The sequence below is a fragment of the Pieris napi genome, chromosome 11, assembly GCF_905475465.1.
Source record: "Pieris napi chromosome 11, ilPieNapi1.2, whole genome shotgun sequence".
NCBI lineage: Eukaryota > Metazoa > Arthropoda > Insecta > Lepidoptera > Pieridae > Pieris > Pieris napi.
The window spans coordinates 1337144-1358064 of NC_062244.1; the positions used below are offsets into that span (position 1 = coordinate 1337144).

Consider the following 20921-nt stretch of genomic DNA (forward strand, 5'->3'; position numbering starts at 1 on the left):
AAATGTCGACTTCGTCTAGTTTAGGATGACATTGTAAAAGTGATTTATATAGTCCTACTTGCAAGAATAAACTATTTCATTTCATTTCGAAACCCATTTTTAATCTATATATTATAGAAACTAATTTTCTTACACTCGTGGCTTTAGCGTGCGTCTCCCTGCGGTCGTAGGTTCGATCCTCGGCTGGGCACCAATGGAGTATGATAAAAAATGTATTATTCAATAAATTATTATTTGCAAAACACTATAGTTACAATTGATATAGCTTATAATGTGAAATTCCTTTAAAGACAAATTTTCACGCCATTTGTGGCAGAATATGCGAATTTACGATTGTACCATCATAACTTCTTTGTACCAAAAAATCATCGTGAGTGAACATGCCTTGCCATAAGTCGCCGGTGTGTCAGGCACAGAAGACTGACCTACCTGCCTATAAGAAAAAATAAATAATCACGAAATAAATACTTAATTGATTGTTACACTGGTTTGTTTTTAATCGCCCCTTAACCCTATTACTATATACTATATACTATATATATATAATACTATACACTTAAAGGCTTTTATAAGTTAAAGAATGCTGTATCATATTATAAACGATACTAATAGTAAAAGTAATCTGAATTGTAGAACAAAGTATTTATTAGCATTTATTTCTAGAGACTTGCCAAATAAACACAGCCATTGCCAATTTCCATAAGCGTAGAACAAATGACCAACCATAAAGCCTCAGTTTAATGGTCGATCTTGATAATGTTTTTTTACTTATGATATTTTATTTTTGAGTCCTTGCTTCTAGGTCAAAATAATTATGTCATAACGTAAAATGTAAGTTCATAATAACAGATGTTACAATTTTTAATATCCCTTTGAAGGTGGAAAATTTACAATTGCAAATTATTGACTAACATGATACAGTAAGTTCAGTTACACAGCTCATACATTGGTGTACTTTTTTATACCTTAAAACCTTTTCTACAAAATATTAACTGTGACTGACACAAATAAGTAAAAACTTATTGTTTTTTTTTAATATCACGAATACTCAATTCAAGAGAGCCCGCGTTTCCGGCCTTTTAAATCTTCTCTCTGCATCTTCTACCGCATTTACCACGGAGCGTGTTCATAGGAGTTGTTCGGACTTACTGCAGCTGAGTTTCATCATCGGACGTCGGAAAATTTCATCCGTATCAACTTGACGTCCGTCGTTCCACAACTGAGCGTTTCTTAAGGCAATTTCGGCCGCACACCACCACTTTGTGAAACCAGCTGCCCACGGAAGTATTTCCGAACCAATTCGACTTAGGGTCCTTTAAGAAAAGAGCGTACCAATTCTTAAAAGGCCGGCAGAGCGCTTGCCTTCTGGCAGTGCGAGTGTCCATGGGCGGCGGTATCACTTAACATCAGATGAGCCTCCTGCCCGTTGCCTTCTGTAATAATTGGTACGCTCTTTTTCTAGAAGGAGTCTAAGTCAAATTGGTTTGGAAATACTTCAGTGGACTGCAGGTTCCACATTGCGGTGTTGCGCGGCAAAAACTGCCTTAAAAAACGCTCAGTTGTGGAACGGCAGATGGAATTTCGGATTCTGCCTCGACGTCCGATGATGAAACTCAGCTGCAGGTATTAGTCCGAACAACTCCTCTGAAAACTATCTAAGTGGTAACGTATATAAATCACGTTAATTTTCCAAAATAGGCAGCAACTTACTAAGTTCCTGACATACCTTCATCTCATCAGGAGGTATGTTACCTCCATCATTCTAAAAATACCCTAAAAAACCATTTGCATTTATGGAGAGCATACGTATGAATCATCATGATACACCGAACAAAAATAACGCGATAAAATCTAAATTGTCTCCAAGAAATTCAAACGTACTAAAAATTACCAAAAACTTTGAACGAATGACGTTAACTTTTATATTTACTTATAACCTGTGACCATAAAAAAGTGGATTATTACTGCGATTACAGTTTAAATCACAGAGGTTTATACTATTGAATAGTCAGTTCAGTGACCCGGATTCTCATTTGACGGGAATATTTGTCTCTATAATCAAATAACAAGCCAAGCTGTTGAAAGTCTAAAAATAAATATATACTTATCTACCATGTATCTGATGAAGATGTTATGTGGAAAGAAAAACAATCCGACAGTGCTCCAGTGCCTAGGCCTGTGTCTGATTAGGCGACATTGACCGCCGTTACTATTCGTACCCTCGAAAACTAACCTCTCGTGTGTTCACACGATACAATGTATGGAAATAATAAACTGCATAGAGTACCAGACATTTTTAATTGTCCGTTGAACAAACAAAAGGTTACTGTAAGAAATAGTATTTTTGTAAATATTTTAATTTATTACTGTTTAATGTTGTTTTGTTTTTTCTGTATATGTGATATAAATGTAAATAAATGCCGCATTGGAGTAATCTGTCAAGGTATCTTATTTTGTTAAAAAAAATTGTTACTGAAATGTAATAAAAATATTAAAATTAACGCAACATTTTGTGTAGAATGTGTTTGCATTTATTGAAGAAAAGAAATAAATGCTTTTTGAATTTAAAAGATTAAATCCTCAATCCGCATATAAACCAATATTTTACATCACAGCAGCCTTGCAACCGGAAGCACTTCGTCTCAGCATGACATCTGCGAATCGTCGTTATAGCGACACTTAACGCCGTTATATTGACAGTGCATCCGCGCTTTTCTCAAACCCCTTTATTGCTTTTTATGGCTTTTCATATTTCCACTTCCCGTTGAATTTAAATCGATTGGAGGGATGTCTTGTGAGTTTTCAAGAAAAAATGGAGTGAATATTATCTAATAAATTCGAATTTATTCATGAAATGCATAGAGACTAAGAACCAAGACCATGGCATATTTTTATTCATAATATTTTTGCTCTCAAACATCACATATGTTACAAGGAGGACAATCAGACACTTATGGAAATATGTTATTGAGAATAAATGTGTGAAAATAACTTGAGAAGTTAAGAAGGCATACCAGATCCATACAACTTTATCATAATCGCAGCCCGCAATATCGAAGCACACACCTCACGAGGGGACTCTTTGTATTAAAGAAATCGCATGGGTCTACCAAGCATCCGCGAATATACACTGTAAATATTATTTAGGAATAAAGAAAATAATAATAGTAAATAATTAACACAGCTAGTCAATCAATAAAATTCTGTACAAAAATACAATAATATTTCTAACCAAGAATATGTAATATCGGTGAACTTGTTCTGCGAACATACAAATGTCGTATATGTCGAAAAGCGCTTGGCACAACGTCTTTTTAAACTCAATTTGTTACTGCCTATGTACATTAGAAGAAGTCTAACTCACGAGTATGTTGCTAGCCTTTAAAGAACTAAAAACGTATAGACTATGCAACCATTGCCATCGTCATTAGAAGAATGTTGGTAGAAGTAATAATTATTATGGAAAATTTCTAGTGAAAAAAGGATATGTTTATGTTGCTTTTATCTGTCATCAAAGCTTTGTAGTCAAAGCGTCAGTTCTCAGATAGATGTATGAGATGTCATATTGGTTTCAGATTCCTATAAGCAACGAGATACAAATAATTTACCAGTAGGTACTAACAATTTTTTTAACTGGAAGCTGGGGCGGTAGAATCGAGGCGTTTCCGCTCGACTTCATATAGGAAGAATCCTTTTTAGATATATAACAAACATATTAAACTAAATTACTGAGTCTAATTCATTAATAAAAGAATGACGATAGAATGCAGAAGAATAAAGAAGGTTAAGACAAGGAATCTTGAGTATATGTACACGTTTTACGTAACACCAAAAAATACGAGCTCCTTCAACTAATCATACAAGACAAGGTAGAAGGAGATCTGGTCGCATCACGTCTTGGTTGAAAAACCTTAGAGAATGGTTTGGTCTAAGCACCAAGTCATTGTTAAGAAGCGCGGCATCCAAAATTAAATGCCATGATGATGGCCAACCTTCGCAAGGAGATGGCACTATAAGATTTCATTAATAATCTTTATGAGCTGATGTATGTCCGAGGCTATCAGCTGTCTGTGTCTGATATACTTCGTAAATTTTTGGGTCTATAACTTAGAAGGCTGCCGGTTAATTGCACATATAAATCTTTATGAAACGCACAACAACCATGCTAACACTGGCTCTGCAAAGACTTGCATCTATTTTTTTTATCAATAGGGAAACATGACAGACCAATCCAAGATATGTTCAAAAATATTCAAGTTATAATTATAGAAGTGTTCTTAAATTGTTTCACACATAAAAAAATTTCAATAAAAAAAGTACCTAAAAATAAAAAGGAGAAAAAAAATTACATGCAAACAGTAATTTTAATCATAAACTTATTGGTCATTATTACATTTTATTCTTAAAATCAATATAATAGTATCAATCGCTTATAATGGGAATAAATAAGGCGCAACTGCCTTTCTCTGTGAATACAAAAGAAATTTTAGGTTTTATAAAGTAAAATAATATAATGAAAAAATTAAAATATCTTACATATATTATGTCAAGTGACATAAATTAAACATCGTCGATCAGACGGCAAAGACAACATTACAAAAGAGTTTATATAAAATACAATATAGACAAGAGTTTGTATAGGAAAATATATTATGTTTGCTTACATCAATATCCAGCAACATGATAATTATGTATCAAATCAAAGTCCATTTAACTACGAAATCAAATAAAATTAAAATCCGTTTCAAAGTAACCGCAGCCAATAAGAGAATAATTTTATAACATTCCGATATTTGTTATAGCCGATTTTAATTTAAAACTTTGTTAATCTAAGAGCGAGCCACAAAGAGTGGATCAGAACGATGAAAAATTATTGAAAGGGGGTGAACGAAAAAGGGTGGGGGGTGAGGCATCGACTCTTAGCCAGATACAAATTTAAATTTACCTCAAACCCGTCAATCTTCAACCTTATTCCGTTTGAATAAGGTTTACTTTTCCATGGCAAGGGTTTTTGAAGTTCGAATGTATTTTGTATGTAACCACAAAGGGGGCAGCGTAATAATCGTGATTTTTTAATCAAATTTCATCTGTACGGGAAGAGGAGAGGTTATATTTTTTCATTATTTAATTTTCGGTTTTCCATGCTCCTTGAAGGGACGATGTTTGAAGCGTTTTTCTATGTTTGAACAATTACACCGCAGTTTAATATTAATTGGAAATGAAAGAATATACTTTATTGTAATACATAATTATTAATTGTAATTAAAATTAAAAAAGATATTCTTTGTTTATGTTAAGTACTATTATACTTTTATTTTTGAAACATAATTTGTAGATTGATATGTTCTTTAATATTGTGGAACATTTATTTGTTCTATTATTATCAATAGTTTTCGCAGAGCGATGAAAGTTATTTTATAGGCATTTTTTTACACCTCGGGTAACATTATTGTAGTTTAATTAGGAATCCCTATTTTATTCTTGCAATTAAATGGTGAAAGAATTTATAAAATCGTCCAGTACTTTTAAGTCAATTCGTTACAAACATACTAACATACAAATATTTTGTTTATCAATATAATCTGTTTTAGCTTTGTATATTATCTTAGTGTTTTCTTTTATAATATGGATATGTGTTAGCTGTAAGATTATTAATAATTTAAAAAATATTATTTTTATATAAAGTTAATCCAATTAAGTATTTTAATTTCATAATGATATATTTCCCATAATAAAATTTCATATCACAGAACCTCATTTGTAAAGTCGGTAAAATAATATTACATCTCGGTGTAACACAGCCTCACGTAACCGTTCATTTCACGGTTAATATAACGTTTGTTCTATTTCGATTCCGCTTATAATTGTTATTGCTAGATAACGATGTCGAAGTTTCAATTTTTGCGATTGGAGTGCCCCAAGCGATTCATTTACGTTACGCTTCTATCTGTAATTGTATTAGGATTTTTTGTTCATTTTAAATAAAAATAACGTGCAGTAATATCACCTGTTGTTAACATTGATATCTTAATATATATATTTCTTGTGTGCGTGTGTATGTGACTGAACTCCTCCTAAACGACTGGACCGATTTTGATGAAATTTTTTGTGTGTGTTCAAGGGGATCTGGAAATGGTTTAGATTCACAAATCAGCCCGGCAAATGGCACTGCAGTCGGTACTTTCATACTTTGCTTAATATCCTAATCGCTTTAAATATCATGCAGGACAACGTCTGTGGGGTCCACTAGTATATTATATGTTAACTAGACTGTATAATATTTAAATGTCTTGATTTTGATGCAACAGAAATTTTGTTATAGGCATTTGTATATGATATGCTTTAAATTAAATTCTTTCACACACGATTAATTCACACACCCTTAAACATATTCACACACCTTTAAACATATTCACACACCCACAACCATCCATGCTTTAGTTTTATTTCATTTTGTTTATGGCTTTAGTTTAGTCATACATAGTCATCTCTTTGTATGTATTATGTCTGCGATGGACGGCTGGTACCTGTGACCACAGGTCTTCAATAGTCCTTATAGGCACCAGCGTCTCCCGAAGATGGTCAACCTGCATCATATCAATCTGTAAAGTTGTGAAGAGGCAAATGAACTTTATTATTATAATATAAGAATAAAAAAATATTTTACTCATTCGAATTGAGAAATGTCACAGTAAGATTCTCAGTCACTGTTACGCGTTTACCTGGGTAGCCATTACGTTGTAAAAATGTGAGGGTAGACTTTTGAATGAGTAATAATTTACCCACCAAGCCTTGCAAAGATCAAACCTACTCGTACGTTTGTGTTGGCATTAGATATTAATACGTTAATGGAAGTATTCTTATTGGTTCGCATTAAAATGGCCAACTGTTCCACTTAGTAGTTGTAAGGCAACACTTAAAGTGATTAGTCAAAACGGACGTCGAGGTGATACGGGATATACTATATGTAGTATATAAAAAATTAATACGAATGCTCATTTTATATAAAGGCTAGCTGATCCGGCAAACGTCGTTTTGCCATGTTTATCATTTATTATAAAAAATAGGGGTTGATCGTAGAGGCGTTGTATGTATTTTTTAATGTTGTATCATAAAAAAATAAAAATTAAAAAATTTATCTAAAAATTAAAAAAAAAATTAGGGGTGGGACTACCCTTAACATTTAGGGGGATGAAAATAGATGTTGTCCGATTCTCAGTTATACCCAATATGCAGACAAAATTTCATGAGAATCGGTCAAGCCGTTTCGGTGGAGTTTAACCACAAACACCGCGACACGAGAATTTTATATATTAGATGTCGATCAACCTTTTAAGCTTAACCTTTTATGTGAAAAAAAGGTCAGCAAACAAACTTGCTTTGTTACGATTGATTGTAAATACAAAAATACAGTAAATAATTTATATAATATATATAACAATATAATGACTTATATTTTATTTAAAAATACATAAAAGAAATTAGTGTATGATATAAATTGTAGGATTTTTAATAAAAAAATGAAATTTTCCACTAAACGCATTATTCTTACACAGGGACATCTTTGTATCGTTTGCTATACATGAAAGAGGAAATCACATACACTCCAAATGGAAAAGCAATAAAGAAAATGCTTAAAAATTTCTTTTCAATCGAGGACTAAAACCAATAAAACAGAAATTCACACCCAGGGCGAATCACAAAGGCTTTTCAATTACGTCATTAAATCGAAAAGCCACTTAGCAATTCAAATCGAACAATACCGATCCCCGTGAGAAAATCCAATGGAAAAGTGAAAAATAGCCAGGAAAAACCCCGGCAAATGTCCCGTAGACAATCCTGCTTGTCGATAGGTTTCAACGGCTTTTTTATGTGGGAGCTTATAGACTTTTTTGTGTTATATAAATGTATCTCTACTTATTTATAAAAATACTTTTTGAATTGTGTGCTTCAGAATGAAACAAACCATTCTTACGTCCCTGTTCACTTATTAATCGTACTGTAAGGATAGTTCAAGGCCGGCAACGCACTTGCGAGCCCTCTGGCAATGTAAGTGTCTTTAAGCGGCGGTATCACTTATCATCAGATGAGCCTCCTGCCCGTTTGCCCCCTGTTATATAAGATTTTTGTTTTATTATGAATGAATAAATAAAATGTACACTATCTCTTTTCATCACAGCGTAAACTAAATTTGAGAGAATGGATCGAAAAAGTACTTTTGTTTTAAAGAAATATACAAATACCGTTACAATAGTGCAGTGCAGTAAGCGGTTAAGAAAGAAAGAAAAAACCTTATCACACATATTAAAAAAGGATGTTTAGTTTAAAGAGAAAGTGCCACCACTAGCGTGGGCAGCCATTATCTTCATTTGACACGTTTAGACGTTATTTATCAAATTACCAATGTAACCTAAAAACCGAATACACTTACATTTTAATATATAGTTAGAACATTGAAAACAAATTATGCATTGACGTCATTGAATAAAAATTAAGGTAATTAAATTTTGTTTTAATTAAATAGTCACATAACTAAAAATACAGTAGAGCATCATTCAAACCGACTGAAAGCTGAAACCTATATTTATAGATTCGCTGAAACCATTGAAACGTGTGAGGCTCAAGTGGGACCCTTGTGTATCCTATCTTGCTCTATCATTAAATTTTTCCTATTTTACGTCCCTTTCTGGCATCCCATTGAAGGATATCGAATGTTCGACGCAACAGGTTGTATTGGCTTTGCTTTTAGGGTTGGTACTTTGATCGGTTCTAAAATAGGTAATTGTATTAAGTTGCAGTTAATTGTTAAACGAAAACAGGGGCAGATATAAGGTCCGGGATATTATTTTCATCAAATGGAAATATCATTTATTTATGTAGTTTCATCATCGGACGTCGAGGCAGAATACGAAATTCCACCCGTATCACTTCGACGTCTATCGTTCCACATCTAAGAGTTTTTTTTTGTTTTTGCCGCGCACCACCTCTATGTGGAACAAGCTGCCCACTGATATATTTCCGAACTAATTTGTCTTAGGGTCCTTCAAGAAAAGGACGTGCCAATTCTTAAAATACCAGCAACGTACTTGCTAGCCCTCTGGCAATGTGAATGTCTATGGGCGGCAATATCACTTAACAACAGAAGAGACCTGCCGGTTTGCTATATAAAAAAAATTGTATTGTAATTTAATTATAAAATACAATACATAAAATAACGATGTTATTTTATAAATTTGCAATTTGCTTAACCGAAATATCAGAATTATCTTTATTATTAATTAAAAAAACCAGTGGCGCTACAACCTATTTAGGTCGGGAGCTCAGATTTATATATCTGTTACATGATCATTTGTCAATCTAATAGGTAAATAGATGATCAGCCTCCTGTGCCTGACACACGCCGTCGACTTTTAGGGTCTGAAGCAAGTTTTTTCTCGATGTATTCCTTCACACGCTGAAGCCACTAAGACAACACTGCTCTTTAATAATTATTTAATCTGAATATTACCGAAAATATATTTCAATTCAGCTAAAATGCTGTCTCTCCCTTGCTTTCTTATAAGAGTTGTTAACTATTAATTCTCTTCCTTATATTATATGTAGTTATGTATGTATGTATTTAGACACAAGCAGAATCCACGAATTAACTGAAAAATATAATAAATTGTAGAAGAGCCACCTCGACCAAGTAATCTTTCCTACAAAAATATCAACTTACCCTTGTTTTGGGAGTTAATAAACGAATAATAAAGTTGAAGTGACAACCCTAAACTCATCGTTTTTCAACAGGATAATATCGAAGGCTGTACGGGCCGTCCCATTCCCGGATATCAGGTGTTCGGAAAATTCCATATTCACTATTAATTGCTCAACACTTTTTGATCTTTTCGTGCCATAGATTTAATCCATTGGTGTACATTTTTTAGTAGATGTGAAATGCATTTTACCATGGAATATTTTTGTCTTTTAAGACCTTATAATTACAATTAATTTCGTTTAAATTATAACAATGATATATACGTAAAGGTAATGTAAAAACAGGAAAGTTGTAGACACAAATATGTGTCAGGCACAGAAGGCTGTTCACTAACCATAAAAATATTAATTAAACAGACTGACAGATACAGATAAATCCCGGTCCCTCTCAAGCGAAAAGAACACAATAATTAAAAGTTTTAGGTAGAGTTGGTTTAAAAAAACGATATGAAATTTATAACTATGAAACGGAATAAGTTTAGATTATAGTATGTATATCGCTTTTAGTTAGCTCCCAGATTATACTTAAATATGCCTTTTATATGTTGTTTAGTATTATATGTTATATAGTGGTAAGTGGAAAAAAATAGTACACAAGAACAGAGTTTCTTCCTCTTAATAGAGACTGTAGGTAGTGTTATTGGACATTATGCTAATTATATCCTTTTTAGTAGTTTAGGTTAGACAAAGTTTTTCAAATTCTGTCTGCAAAAACTAACCTAGGAGTTCAGGCTCTTCTCTTCAGGCACCTCTCTTGCGAATTCTTCGTGGTTATAACGGATTAAACGGTAGTGGGCTGATCAATTTAAAAAAAAACATTGTTAAGTGACAATCACGTACCTAATCCTGTTTCTATTATTATTTTTCTGCTTAAGAAAAATTTCTGGTATTTTTATTGTATTTCTGTTTTATCTTGTATTTATTTCAATTGTTTTAGATAAAAGAGTTTGTATGTTGTATCACCGTAGATATAATATTATGTGGTAATCTCGAATAAATAAATAATTAAATAGACTTAAATTAGTTATTAGTCTTAAAACTATATCGTGATGATAAATGATGTCTTTGAGCAGAGACAATTTTATTATTAGTTTTAAAAACTTTTTTCCATATTATTATCTAAGTTTTAAATACTTAAAGGTTAAAATAATACCCGACTGTAAAATAAACAGTTTATCGGTAACAGGTGAATAGCTAACAAGCACTTAAAGTTGAACAGTTTGAAGTGTCAGGTTAATCACTAATTCACTTACGAGAGGTTAGTTTAACCCTTAACCTCAACCTAGAATTATCAATCAACTTGCATAAGTGATTAGTTATTTGACAATCGATTTGGAGTTTTTTTTTATGGGACAGGAAATAAACGAATAGGAGCAGGCAACTTCAGACACCTGTAACGCCGGGGGTTAGCGGGTGTGTTACCGACCTTTTAGGGAATGGTAAGCTCTTTTTGTGAAGGACCCTTAGTCGAATCGATTTGGATTTACATGCTGGCAGCTGGTCCCACAAACAGGTGGTGCGCGTCAGAAACTGCCTTACTCCTCATGATAAAGCTGTAGAAGATGCTAGGACACGCCAATCAACTTAGCTGACACTGACACATATAGTTAGTAAAAATATGTTAAAATCCCGATGTATGGGAGCAAAATGTCGTATAAAAAGCTCTTCAAAGCTCAGCATGGTCTTGGCTTGTTCCGCTTAAGGCCTGGAACTTTCAAATCAATAGTTTAATTAATACGCTATGGCAAGTGTCATAATATGAATAACTGATTTCAATATTAATTTTGTAAGTTTTTATCAATGCCTTCAGAATTTAATATTTAATGTAGGTAACACCTGAGTATAATGTTAAGAGTAATGCCACGTATCAGCTTTGTAGAGACCTCTGTACATATCGCCTGAGGGAAATATAGAGTTGTAATATACAGACACTATATTAAAAAAGTCCATTATATTTCACGCATATATCGGATATTTTTTGTATGTAAAAGTAAATGATCTACACATCAATATACAATATCCTATAACAGTAATTCAAAAGAATACATATATTGTTGAAGCTGTCACTCATATAGTGACAATGTACACGTATCTTAAACATGACAATTAGAATGGTTTTAATATATAGCGATTATAGATAAATGCATCAAAAACAGAATTAAACAACATTGAGGGTATTCTAATTCGTATCTCAAGTCCCAATCTTGTCAAGAGCCCTGTCAAATAGGTCAAATGTCATACCTAAAACAGTTTGAGATGTCTTGAAACTAGATTTAAGTTTGACGGTCTGAAATTAGGGCCTGATAATATACTTCTTTACTGTGAAAATTTTTTTGTGTTTTTAATTTTATTTATATGTAAATATAATCGTTTATCTGCATATTAATAATAATAATGGATAAAGATAAATTTAAAAAGTTTGGTCCGTGTATCTTTAATGATGGCATTTCCTTATTTATTGGCTTTGCGATACTTATTCGTTGAGCAAGGAAAGACTATATAAGAGAGCTAGGTGAAAAAATACTGTATATTTGTGTGTTGGAAATCAATAGTTTGTCTAAATATTCTAAGGTCTATGCTCGTTTGATCTCACTATTATGGTAAGTGATGTGTGGCTAACTTCTTTGACGGAGCGCCGCGGTCATTGGGCGATACCTCACATGACTTTCGGATAGTTTTCGTTAAGTATAACATATTTGTCACTATCGTTACTTTATGTTTGTAAGATATTTTAAATTTTGTTGAGGGTAAAGAATAATTTAACATGATCGAACACCACATTTGATTTTATTATCTTTAATTTTGTTACGCTCTGTTTTATAATTCTCTTTTTTGGGGAAAGGGATACTCTTCTTTAATAAAATCCCAGAGGCTCTTTTATCTCTGCCTTTCAATAAATTTAAGAAATGTATTAAAGAAAAGCTGTGTAAAAAGGCTTACTATACAGTCAACGATTATCTAGTTGATAAAAGGGCCTGGGACTTGTGCTAGACAGGCTACCTCTAATTAATTTGTTTTAAAATAAGTGTTGTTTGATGATTTGATATTTTAAAAGAGTACCGAGAGTTTTTTACGCCGGCTTTTTCTCTCGGCCTACACCCTCTGTCTTCTTTGCCGATGAGTAGGGATGCCTACAAATTCAAATTTAATGACGTGGAATAAGTGATACATGTATCTTATGTTCCATAATAAACATATTTTTTTTTATTTTATTTTGTATTTATAAGTGAGTGGTTGTGCGTATTTAGAACTATTCCTAGGTAAAATAGATGTTACTTTAATATCAGTCTATCCCACTGTGGGCCATCACCCCCCAGGGGGGCAATTTTATTGTAAAGAGGGGCAATTCGAAAATGGACTCGACCTTTTTTATTGTTTTGTTAACAATTTCCTAGTAATTTCTCCTTAAACCTGTCATTTAATTTTCTTAAGTGAACAATTTATTAACATAGAAGAGAAAGGAGTGGCGGAGAGTTTACTGACAGTTTTTCTCTTCCGTTCTACGACCTTGTTTTAAGAACTAAAAGTAAATGTAAAATAAGTGTACCTGGTGTTACCTATATGAGTAAATGATTTTTGACTTTGACTTTAGAGGGGGCATGGCACAAAAAGGTTGGGTTAGAAACACTGGTCTAACCTCTTATTGTTCCCATAATTTTCACCTTATGCTTACGACTGACAATTGTGTGCCTTTCACATTTAGAATATACAGGAACGAGGTATGCCGTTCTTTGTGGTACATTAATTATCATGTTATTACAGAGAGCACAAATTTTCACCTTTGGTATCAAATACCTAGTAATAATGCCCGAAGGTTGCTTGGGCCAGGAGTGGCGTAAAGGAATAGTTTAGATTCTGACAGCTAGCTAATACTTAGATGTAACGGACCTTGTGTGCAAACATGTAATATGCCACTTTCTTACTGTTGGAGTGTTGCAAATGGATAGTTTAATGTATTGGAGTACAGCCGCGATTTGAATACACCTTATTTAAGTTATACTTCTTTTGGCGCGTTAAGGAAAAATTATGAGAGTAAATTTTTAGGGTGCGTGCACCGTCACAAAAAACCGACACCCTGAAGTTAGCTATAGTCAATATTTTAGTTTTTTCTATTGTTAGTGTCGTTTTTTCTACAAACGTAGAATCACATTTTTGAAAAGATTTTTTATCTCGTTAAGCTTAAGGAGTATAAATTCTAACGCGTGTACATAAGTACACACAATTTTTTTTTAATAGGGGGCAAACGGTCAGGAAGCCTACTTGATGTTAAGTGGGCACACACATGGGAACTCTCAATGCCAGAGCGCTTGCAAGTGCCGGCCTTTTTAGAATTGGTACACTCTTTTCTTGATGGACCCGAGGTGATACGGGTTGAATTTTGTACTCTGCCTCGACGTGCGATCATGAAACTCAGCTGCATTTATTAATCTGAACTACTTCTCTGATCACTGTCCATTGTCCAATACGAAGTTTCACCCGTATCACCTCGACGTCCGCCGTTCCACAACTGAGCGTTTTTCAAGGCAGTTTTTGCCGCGCACCACCACTATGTGGAACCAGCTGCCCACTGAAGTATTTCCGAACCAATTCGACTTAGGAAGAAAAGAGCGTACCAATTCTTAAAAGGCCGGCAACGCACTCGCGAGCCCTCTGGCATTGAGAGTGTCTATGGGCGGCGGTATCACTTAACATCAGGTGAGCAGCCTGCCCGTTCGCCCCCCGTTCTATAAAAAAAAAATGGTAAATGCGGTAGAAGATGCAGATAAACCCCGTCAAGTGGAAGGAGCTGGCTTTGGTGAGAAACCTCCTTTGGTAGTCGCACGCTTAGTACTAAGGCACACGTGTAAAATTTGGAATACTTACCCTGTATGCAGTACAAAGCATGCATTTAGTGAAGTCATGTGAAATTTCCAAAGGATCGACCGCTTTGTCACGAAGTGAGCAATTGTCTTTGTGACGTGTTATTATGGAAACGGTTCAAGTCAATTGTCAATTGTTTTCATAATTAGGAGACCAAAGCTATTCCTGTGCGTCGTGGATTCTATGTATTATGGTTAAGATGTATGTATGTACGTATGGAAAGCGGCAGTGTTCGGCCCGCAATTGTTATCAGGTGTAATAAAGCTGCTCTTCTACTTATACTCTATAAGTCCAGGTCCATTGATCTACTAGATGGACACCTGGTGAGGGTGGAGATAAGGCGTTGGATGTACCGCGGGGAACCGATTGTACTGGCAATTTAGGGGATATTACTATGCTTAGCAGTAGACGTTAATAGGCTAAACGAAAATGGGTTAGTCTTGGGTGCTATGTTAGTATTGTTAAGCAAACAAAAGTACGTATAAAGCGTGACTTGAAATGCAGTAATAGCCAAGCCTGATAACGTGCTTTACACAACTGTATTTGAATATAACTAGTGTAAGTCTTATGGCGCGTCTAAACGGGCCATGTTTTGCTGCAATTGATGGCTGCACTGTTGGCAACTAATTGTCCGGCCATTAGAAAAATATTTTAATGCAGCTGATGGCCGAACAATCTATGGCTGGGCAATGTGTTGCAATATGTCTGCAATAGTATGGCCCATGATGCAGACTCATAAACGGGCCACACAAACCGGCAACAATGGCTGACGAAATCACACTGATCGCAGCAGCTTATATTGTTTTAAAAAAGAAATAGAAAAAGAAGAGATTGTGGATTCGACCTTACTTAAATAGGCGTGAAACTGTAGACAATTTGAGTCTTGAATTTTAATTAATATTTAATTTAACGTCAAAATGCAGCTGATCGCAAAACACAGAATATAGCAACAGGCACACTTCACTCATAGCAAATGTCATGTCGCGTAGAAAAGGATACACTGTGCCATAATAAAGAGAGTGACTGAAACAACAATAGAACTGGCTGTGCAATATTGCAGTTGAATTCGATAGCCTAGCGATCGTCCGGCCACCCATCGGGGCAATATCGGCCATATGTGGCTATACAAAACATGTTTGGCTATATGGCCGGGACATTACTGCAATATTGCATAGTGTGGCTGCTATTGTTTGCAATGTTGCCGGCCACAGTGTTGCAGCCATCAATTGCAGCAAAACATGGCCCGTTTAGACGCGCCATTATATAAATAATAGAAAAGTCTGATTTTCAATACTGAGTTTTCGTACCATATAATTTTGCGAAATCAGCGCTACGGTTATTGAGAACTACATCGAAAGAAGCTTTTTTAATTAAATAAATTCAAAAACTAGTATTTAAATCGATATTGGCTTTATAGAGAAGGAATAAATATTACATTATGTTGACAATATTCCAAACGTTTTTATCGCTCTTATCAATATAATAAAGATGATAATATTAAAATAAACGTTTTTAAACGTTTATTTTAATATTATCTTTTTCTCTTCCTTTACTACAGTGTCTTGTCACCGTTGATAACGTCTTATATAATATTTAGTTTATCAGTAATATGTCAACTTTGAAAAATGTAAGTATATAATAAATAACACGAATCTCGCTGACCACGATACCAAAGCGGGTTTAAAACTGTTAAAAATTATTTGATTGATATTCTTGGATTACCCTTATATATACTTTACTTACATGGGGCCGTTCATGGCCTATTTCATTTACGTAGCACTATATTTATCTTTGATTTTCTTATTTGGTGATTACGTCAACAGTAACTATTTACTTTTAACACATATTACCCACACATTGCTTATGCTTGAAAACGAATTGCATTTTCGAGGATTCCTAGAAAATATTAATATGTTTATGTACTATTCTTGTTTAGAGCTTTGCTTACCTTTGCTAACAAAATAAGTGGGGGGAGGGATAAATTGCAGTAAATGCTTACGTGATACATGAAAGGCCCCCATTTTCTAAGACATAAATTGTGTGTATGTGTGTAAAATTCGTATTTTTACACACAGATAAGATAGTAATCTACCAACATAATAGTAATATATATAACCTATGTTTTTAGGTTACCTTCAAGGCTCGTGGTTTAATGCCACCAGTTTTTACACCACTCAAACAAGACCTTACTGTCAACTATGATGTCATACCAAAATATGCCGATTTCATCAGCAAAAGCGGAATTAAAGGAGTCCTGGGTATGCTTTTTAAACGAATATTTACATATATAATTACGTGTGTATGTCACTGGACTCCTCTTAAACGACTGGACCGATTTGAATTAATGTTTTTGTATGCGTTGGGGTGTCGCCCTGGATGGTTTCCATCCACAAATTAGCCCGGGCTGCAGTCGATGTCTAGGCTATATATCTATACTGCAATATCATGCAGGACAAAGTCTGTCAGGTGCGCCAGTACTATCTATATATAGATATTCCTACATGAGCCTTCTTTTAGTCTGTAAACCTACAACCAACAGTTTGTAGATTGGTCGAGGATCGGACCTTCAGGTTGGTGAACCCGCAGAAGAACACCTGGAAGTATAGCGTCCTCACTCCTCTCTTAGCATCAAAAAACAGCAGCAAGTCACAGCTGATTCAACATACTTTTTGTTTTATAAAAAAAAACCTTTTATAGAAACCTGATTCTGAAGACAAACAACGCCATTTTTAATAAGTATATATTTTTGCAGCGGTTATAGTTCTCGTATAACCGCTTCAAAAATATATACTTATACTTATAGTTATACTTATCTTATAACTTAGTGGTTATAAGGTAACCAAGGTAAGGTGGTCTGAGATTAGAGTCCCAACAAAAAAAAATTCGGGCAGGTTAGGCAAAGAAGACTAATCTCCATTAGATTCAATGTTACGGGATTTTGGAAATAAATCTTGTATCAATTTACAGTTGGGGGTACAGCAGGAGGACACATGTGCCTTTCAATGCCAGAAAAGAAGAAATTAATAGAAGAATGGGTGAAAGCATCAAAAGTTAGAGATCTTCACGTGATGGTGCAAGTTGGGGGTGCATCTATGCCTGACGTACTTGAAATGGTAGATATGATAATATATATTATAGTCTAAAACAGTCTCATTTTACTCCTTTAAATAAAGCACTATCAAGAGTTGGTTGGTAAAAAAAATTACTGGTCAAAGTTATGCTAAATTAAAATTTCAATTTCACTAATAATTTTAATTAAGTACCTGGAAGTGGCACTCCACCTAAGGCTCTCCTTTTCTCCTGGACCTGTTTCATATTCCTTTTAGCGTCCCGTCCCGGCTTCGCAAATGTAGGTTTTTTCCTTAATATTGTGTTGTTCTATCATCAATAGTATTTGCAACGTATGCGATGAAAGATATTTTATAGGCATTTATTTATACTTTCGGTAACATTATTGTAGTTCTAGTAGGGATTTTAATTTTTTTCTTGTAATTAAAATAACCTATATTAATCAGTGATAGCGTAGCATTTAAATGGTGAAATAATTTTTAAAATCGGTCCAGTACTTTTTGAGACAATTCGTCACATACATACTTATTACTTACATACAAATCTTCCCTCTTTATAATATTTGTGTATCTTACACACATAAACCATTTTTTGGTGTGAAATAGCGTGAGGAACGCATATTCTTTTTCCCTACAGGGTTCAAAATCACTCTTTTTACAGTCTATTACTCGTACTCTATTACGTAGGAGACAAAATAAAGGGCAGTTAAAAAATAGATTTCTTACTATTTTATCTATTTTTCAGGCTGATTTCTGTGCCAAGAGTGGCGCGGACTCCATTCTTACGTTACCAGAAACATACTTCCGACCTCAGAACGTAACCGATCTCGTGGACTATGTGGAGACTGTCGCAAAATCTGCCCCCAATCTTCCCATTTTATATTACCACATACCGCATATGAGCAATGTTATAGGTACTTAAGACATTTACTTATATAATACAACTTTAAAATAGGCGCTAAGAGTTGTAGAGTTGTGAAAGCGTGTGTTAACAATCAGCAATGCAATGTTGGCCTAGCGGCTTCAGCGTGCGAATCTCATCCCTGAGGTCGTAGGTTCGATCCCCGGCTGTGCACCAATGGACTTTATTTCTATGGGCATTGTGCATTTAATATTCGCTCGAACGGTGAAGGAAACATTGTGAGGAACCGAAAAAATCAACGGCGTGCGTCAGGCACAGGAGGCTGATCACCTACTTGCCTATTAGAGTAATAAATGTTCATGAAAAAAATACAGAAATATGAGGTCCAGAACTAAAATGGTTGTAGTGCCACTGATTTATTTATTTTATTTATTTATTTTAGAGTTAACAATCGCGTGCCTAGATGCTCACTAATCAATAATTCACTTGCAAAAAATCGTGAAATTTGAACCTTTGGCTAAAATTCTTTTATAAAAGAATATGAACCGAACCAAGAAAAGAGCGTACCAATTCTTAAAATGCGGGCAGCGTGCTTGCGAGCCCTCCCGGCAGTGTGAGTGTCCATGGGCGGCGGTATCACTTAAGATCCGGTGAGCCTCCTGCCCGTTTGCCTCGTGTAACATAAAAAAAATAATTTATTCATAACAAATACACGATTCAATTGCATTATCTAGACGTACCTATTTATAACCTTTTAGATACCATCTCCGTAGCTAAGTGGTTAAAGCCGGATGAGATAAGGGTCATGGGTTCGAAGCGCTGCTATCATACTAGGACTTTTTCTAGATCATCTCGTCTTGGGGTCTTCCTTGTGAGATACCAATTGCTTAAAGAATGTATATACCTTCCTCAAAGGCCGGCAACCCACTAAGATGCGTGAGCATGGGCTGATGACTACCCTAAAATGATTCGCCCGTCATAAAACACTTTTCTTTTTAGTAAATATGCCAGCGTTCGTCTCCGAAGCCACCAAGCGTATACCCACATTCAAAGGCATCAAGTTTTCCTCCAATGATCTAAGCGAGGCGGCTCAGGTGTTACGGAACCTTAAAGATGACCAGCAGATTTTCTTGGGAACTGCCACTGTAAGAACTTCTTTTATTATACATACATTATTTGCTATCGACATACAACAGTATACACCGTTGTCTGTACATATGCCACTGTTCACTCTAGGTATAAACACTATATTGTGTACACTAGTATATTATCTAATATATAAAATTCTCGTGTCACAATGTTCGTTCCCATACTCCTCCGAAACGGCTCGACCGATTCTTATGAAATGTTTTATGCATATTCAGTAAGTCTGAGAATCAGCTCCTATCTACCCCAAAATGATAAGGGACGAGCCCATCCCAAAATTTTATTGCAAGTTAACTTTTTACATGTTATCAACATGACAAGTTATAAACATGTAAACGTTAATATTCAAATATTATTTTATTTATATTTTTAGTTACTGGCACCTGCGGGCCTACTCGGCCTTAAGTCCAGTATTGGAACAGTTTACAACTTCATGCCAAAACTAGCACTAGAAATACAAGAGGCGATAGAAAAATCCGATGTGGAAAAGGCCAGAAAACTGCAGGAGAAACTCAGCCTGGTCATTGAAGCTTTAGTGCCAGAAGGTATTGTTATAAAAAAATGTTACAATAAATATTTCTTAAATCGCAAGAAAGCCTATATATATATATATACGTACTATATATATAGTTCTTATTTAAAGAAACATGAGTTGAATAACAATTAACTTGTTAAATGTTGATTATAGTGCGTTTATAAATAAGAGAAAATATTAAATAATATCGCTCACAAGTAAGAGAGTGTATATATTTACAGGTGGTTGGGTGCCAGTAATGAAAGCGGGTATGGAAATAGTGACAGGAATAGAAGTTGGTCCTGCGTCATCACCACAGAAGCCCGTAACAGAGGATGGAAAGAAGAGAATAGAAGAGAGATTGCGAAAACTTGGAATTATTTAAATAAGTAACTAAACACTGTATTACTGCCAACTTACTTATAAATAATAAATCAGTTTTATTACACTAAAATACGCATCTTTTTCTTTTTATCACAGCGTTAACACAGTTTGAAAGACAAAGACGAAAGAGTACATTAACTTTTTACGATTTCAGTTGAGTATTTAAACTAGTCTGTTTTTTACAAAATTTACAACTGGATACGTGTAAAATTTAAGTTCTTAAATTTGAGGAATCAAAAATCAAATAGAAAATAAATAAAATTATATTAAATTGTTTAAATTTCTACAAACTCTGATTGGGGTAAAATTCGTTCTATGTTAGATACAGGCC

General features: G+C 34.4%; 1 protein-coding gene across 1 annotated transcript; it reads left to right on the plus strand.

Moving 5' to 3' along the window:
* The first annotated feature begins 16163 nt into the window (after positions 1 to 16163).
* Positions 16164 to 20656, plus strand: LOC125054173 (N-acetylneuraminate lyase-like). The gene is made up of 7 exons (XM_047655910.1): positions 16164 to 16243; positions 16745 to 16874; positions 17584 to 17729; positions 18430 to 18598; positions 19546 to 19691; positions 20066 to 20237; positions 20449 to 20656. Exons 1-7 carry the CDS (start codon positions 16226 to 16228, stop codon positions 20589 to 20591), a joined length of 924 nt encoding a protein of 307 aa, XP_047511866.1. The 5' UTR covers positions 16164 to 16225; the 3' UTR covers positions 20592 to 20656.
* Positions 20657 to 20921: the final 265 nt, after the last annotated feature.

Bases quoted from the DNA above. Each gene is read 5' to 3' on its own strand.
- LOC125054173 (XM_047655910.1), top strand. The intron at 16,875-17,583 runs GTATGCTTTTTA...ATCAATTTACAG, and splicing joins CGGAATTAAAGGAGTCCTGG to TTGGGGGTACAGCAGGAGGA. The intron at 20,238-20,448 runs GTATTGTTATAA...ATATATTTACAG, and splicing joins TGAAGCTTTAGTGCCAGAAG to GTGGTTGGGTGCCAGTAATG.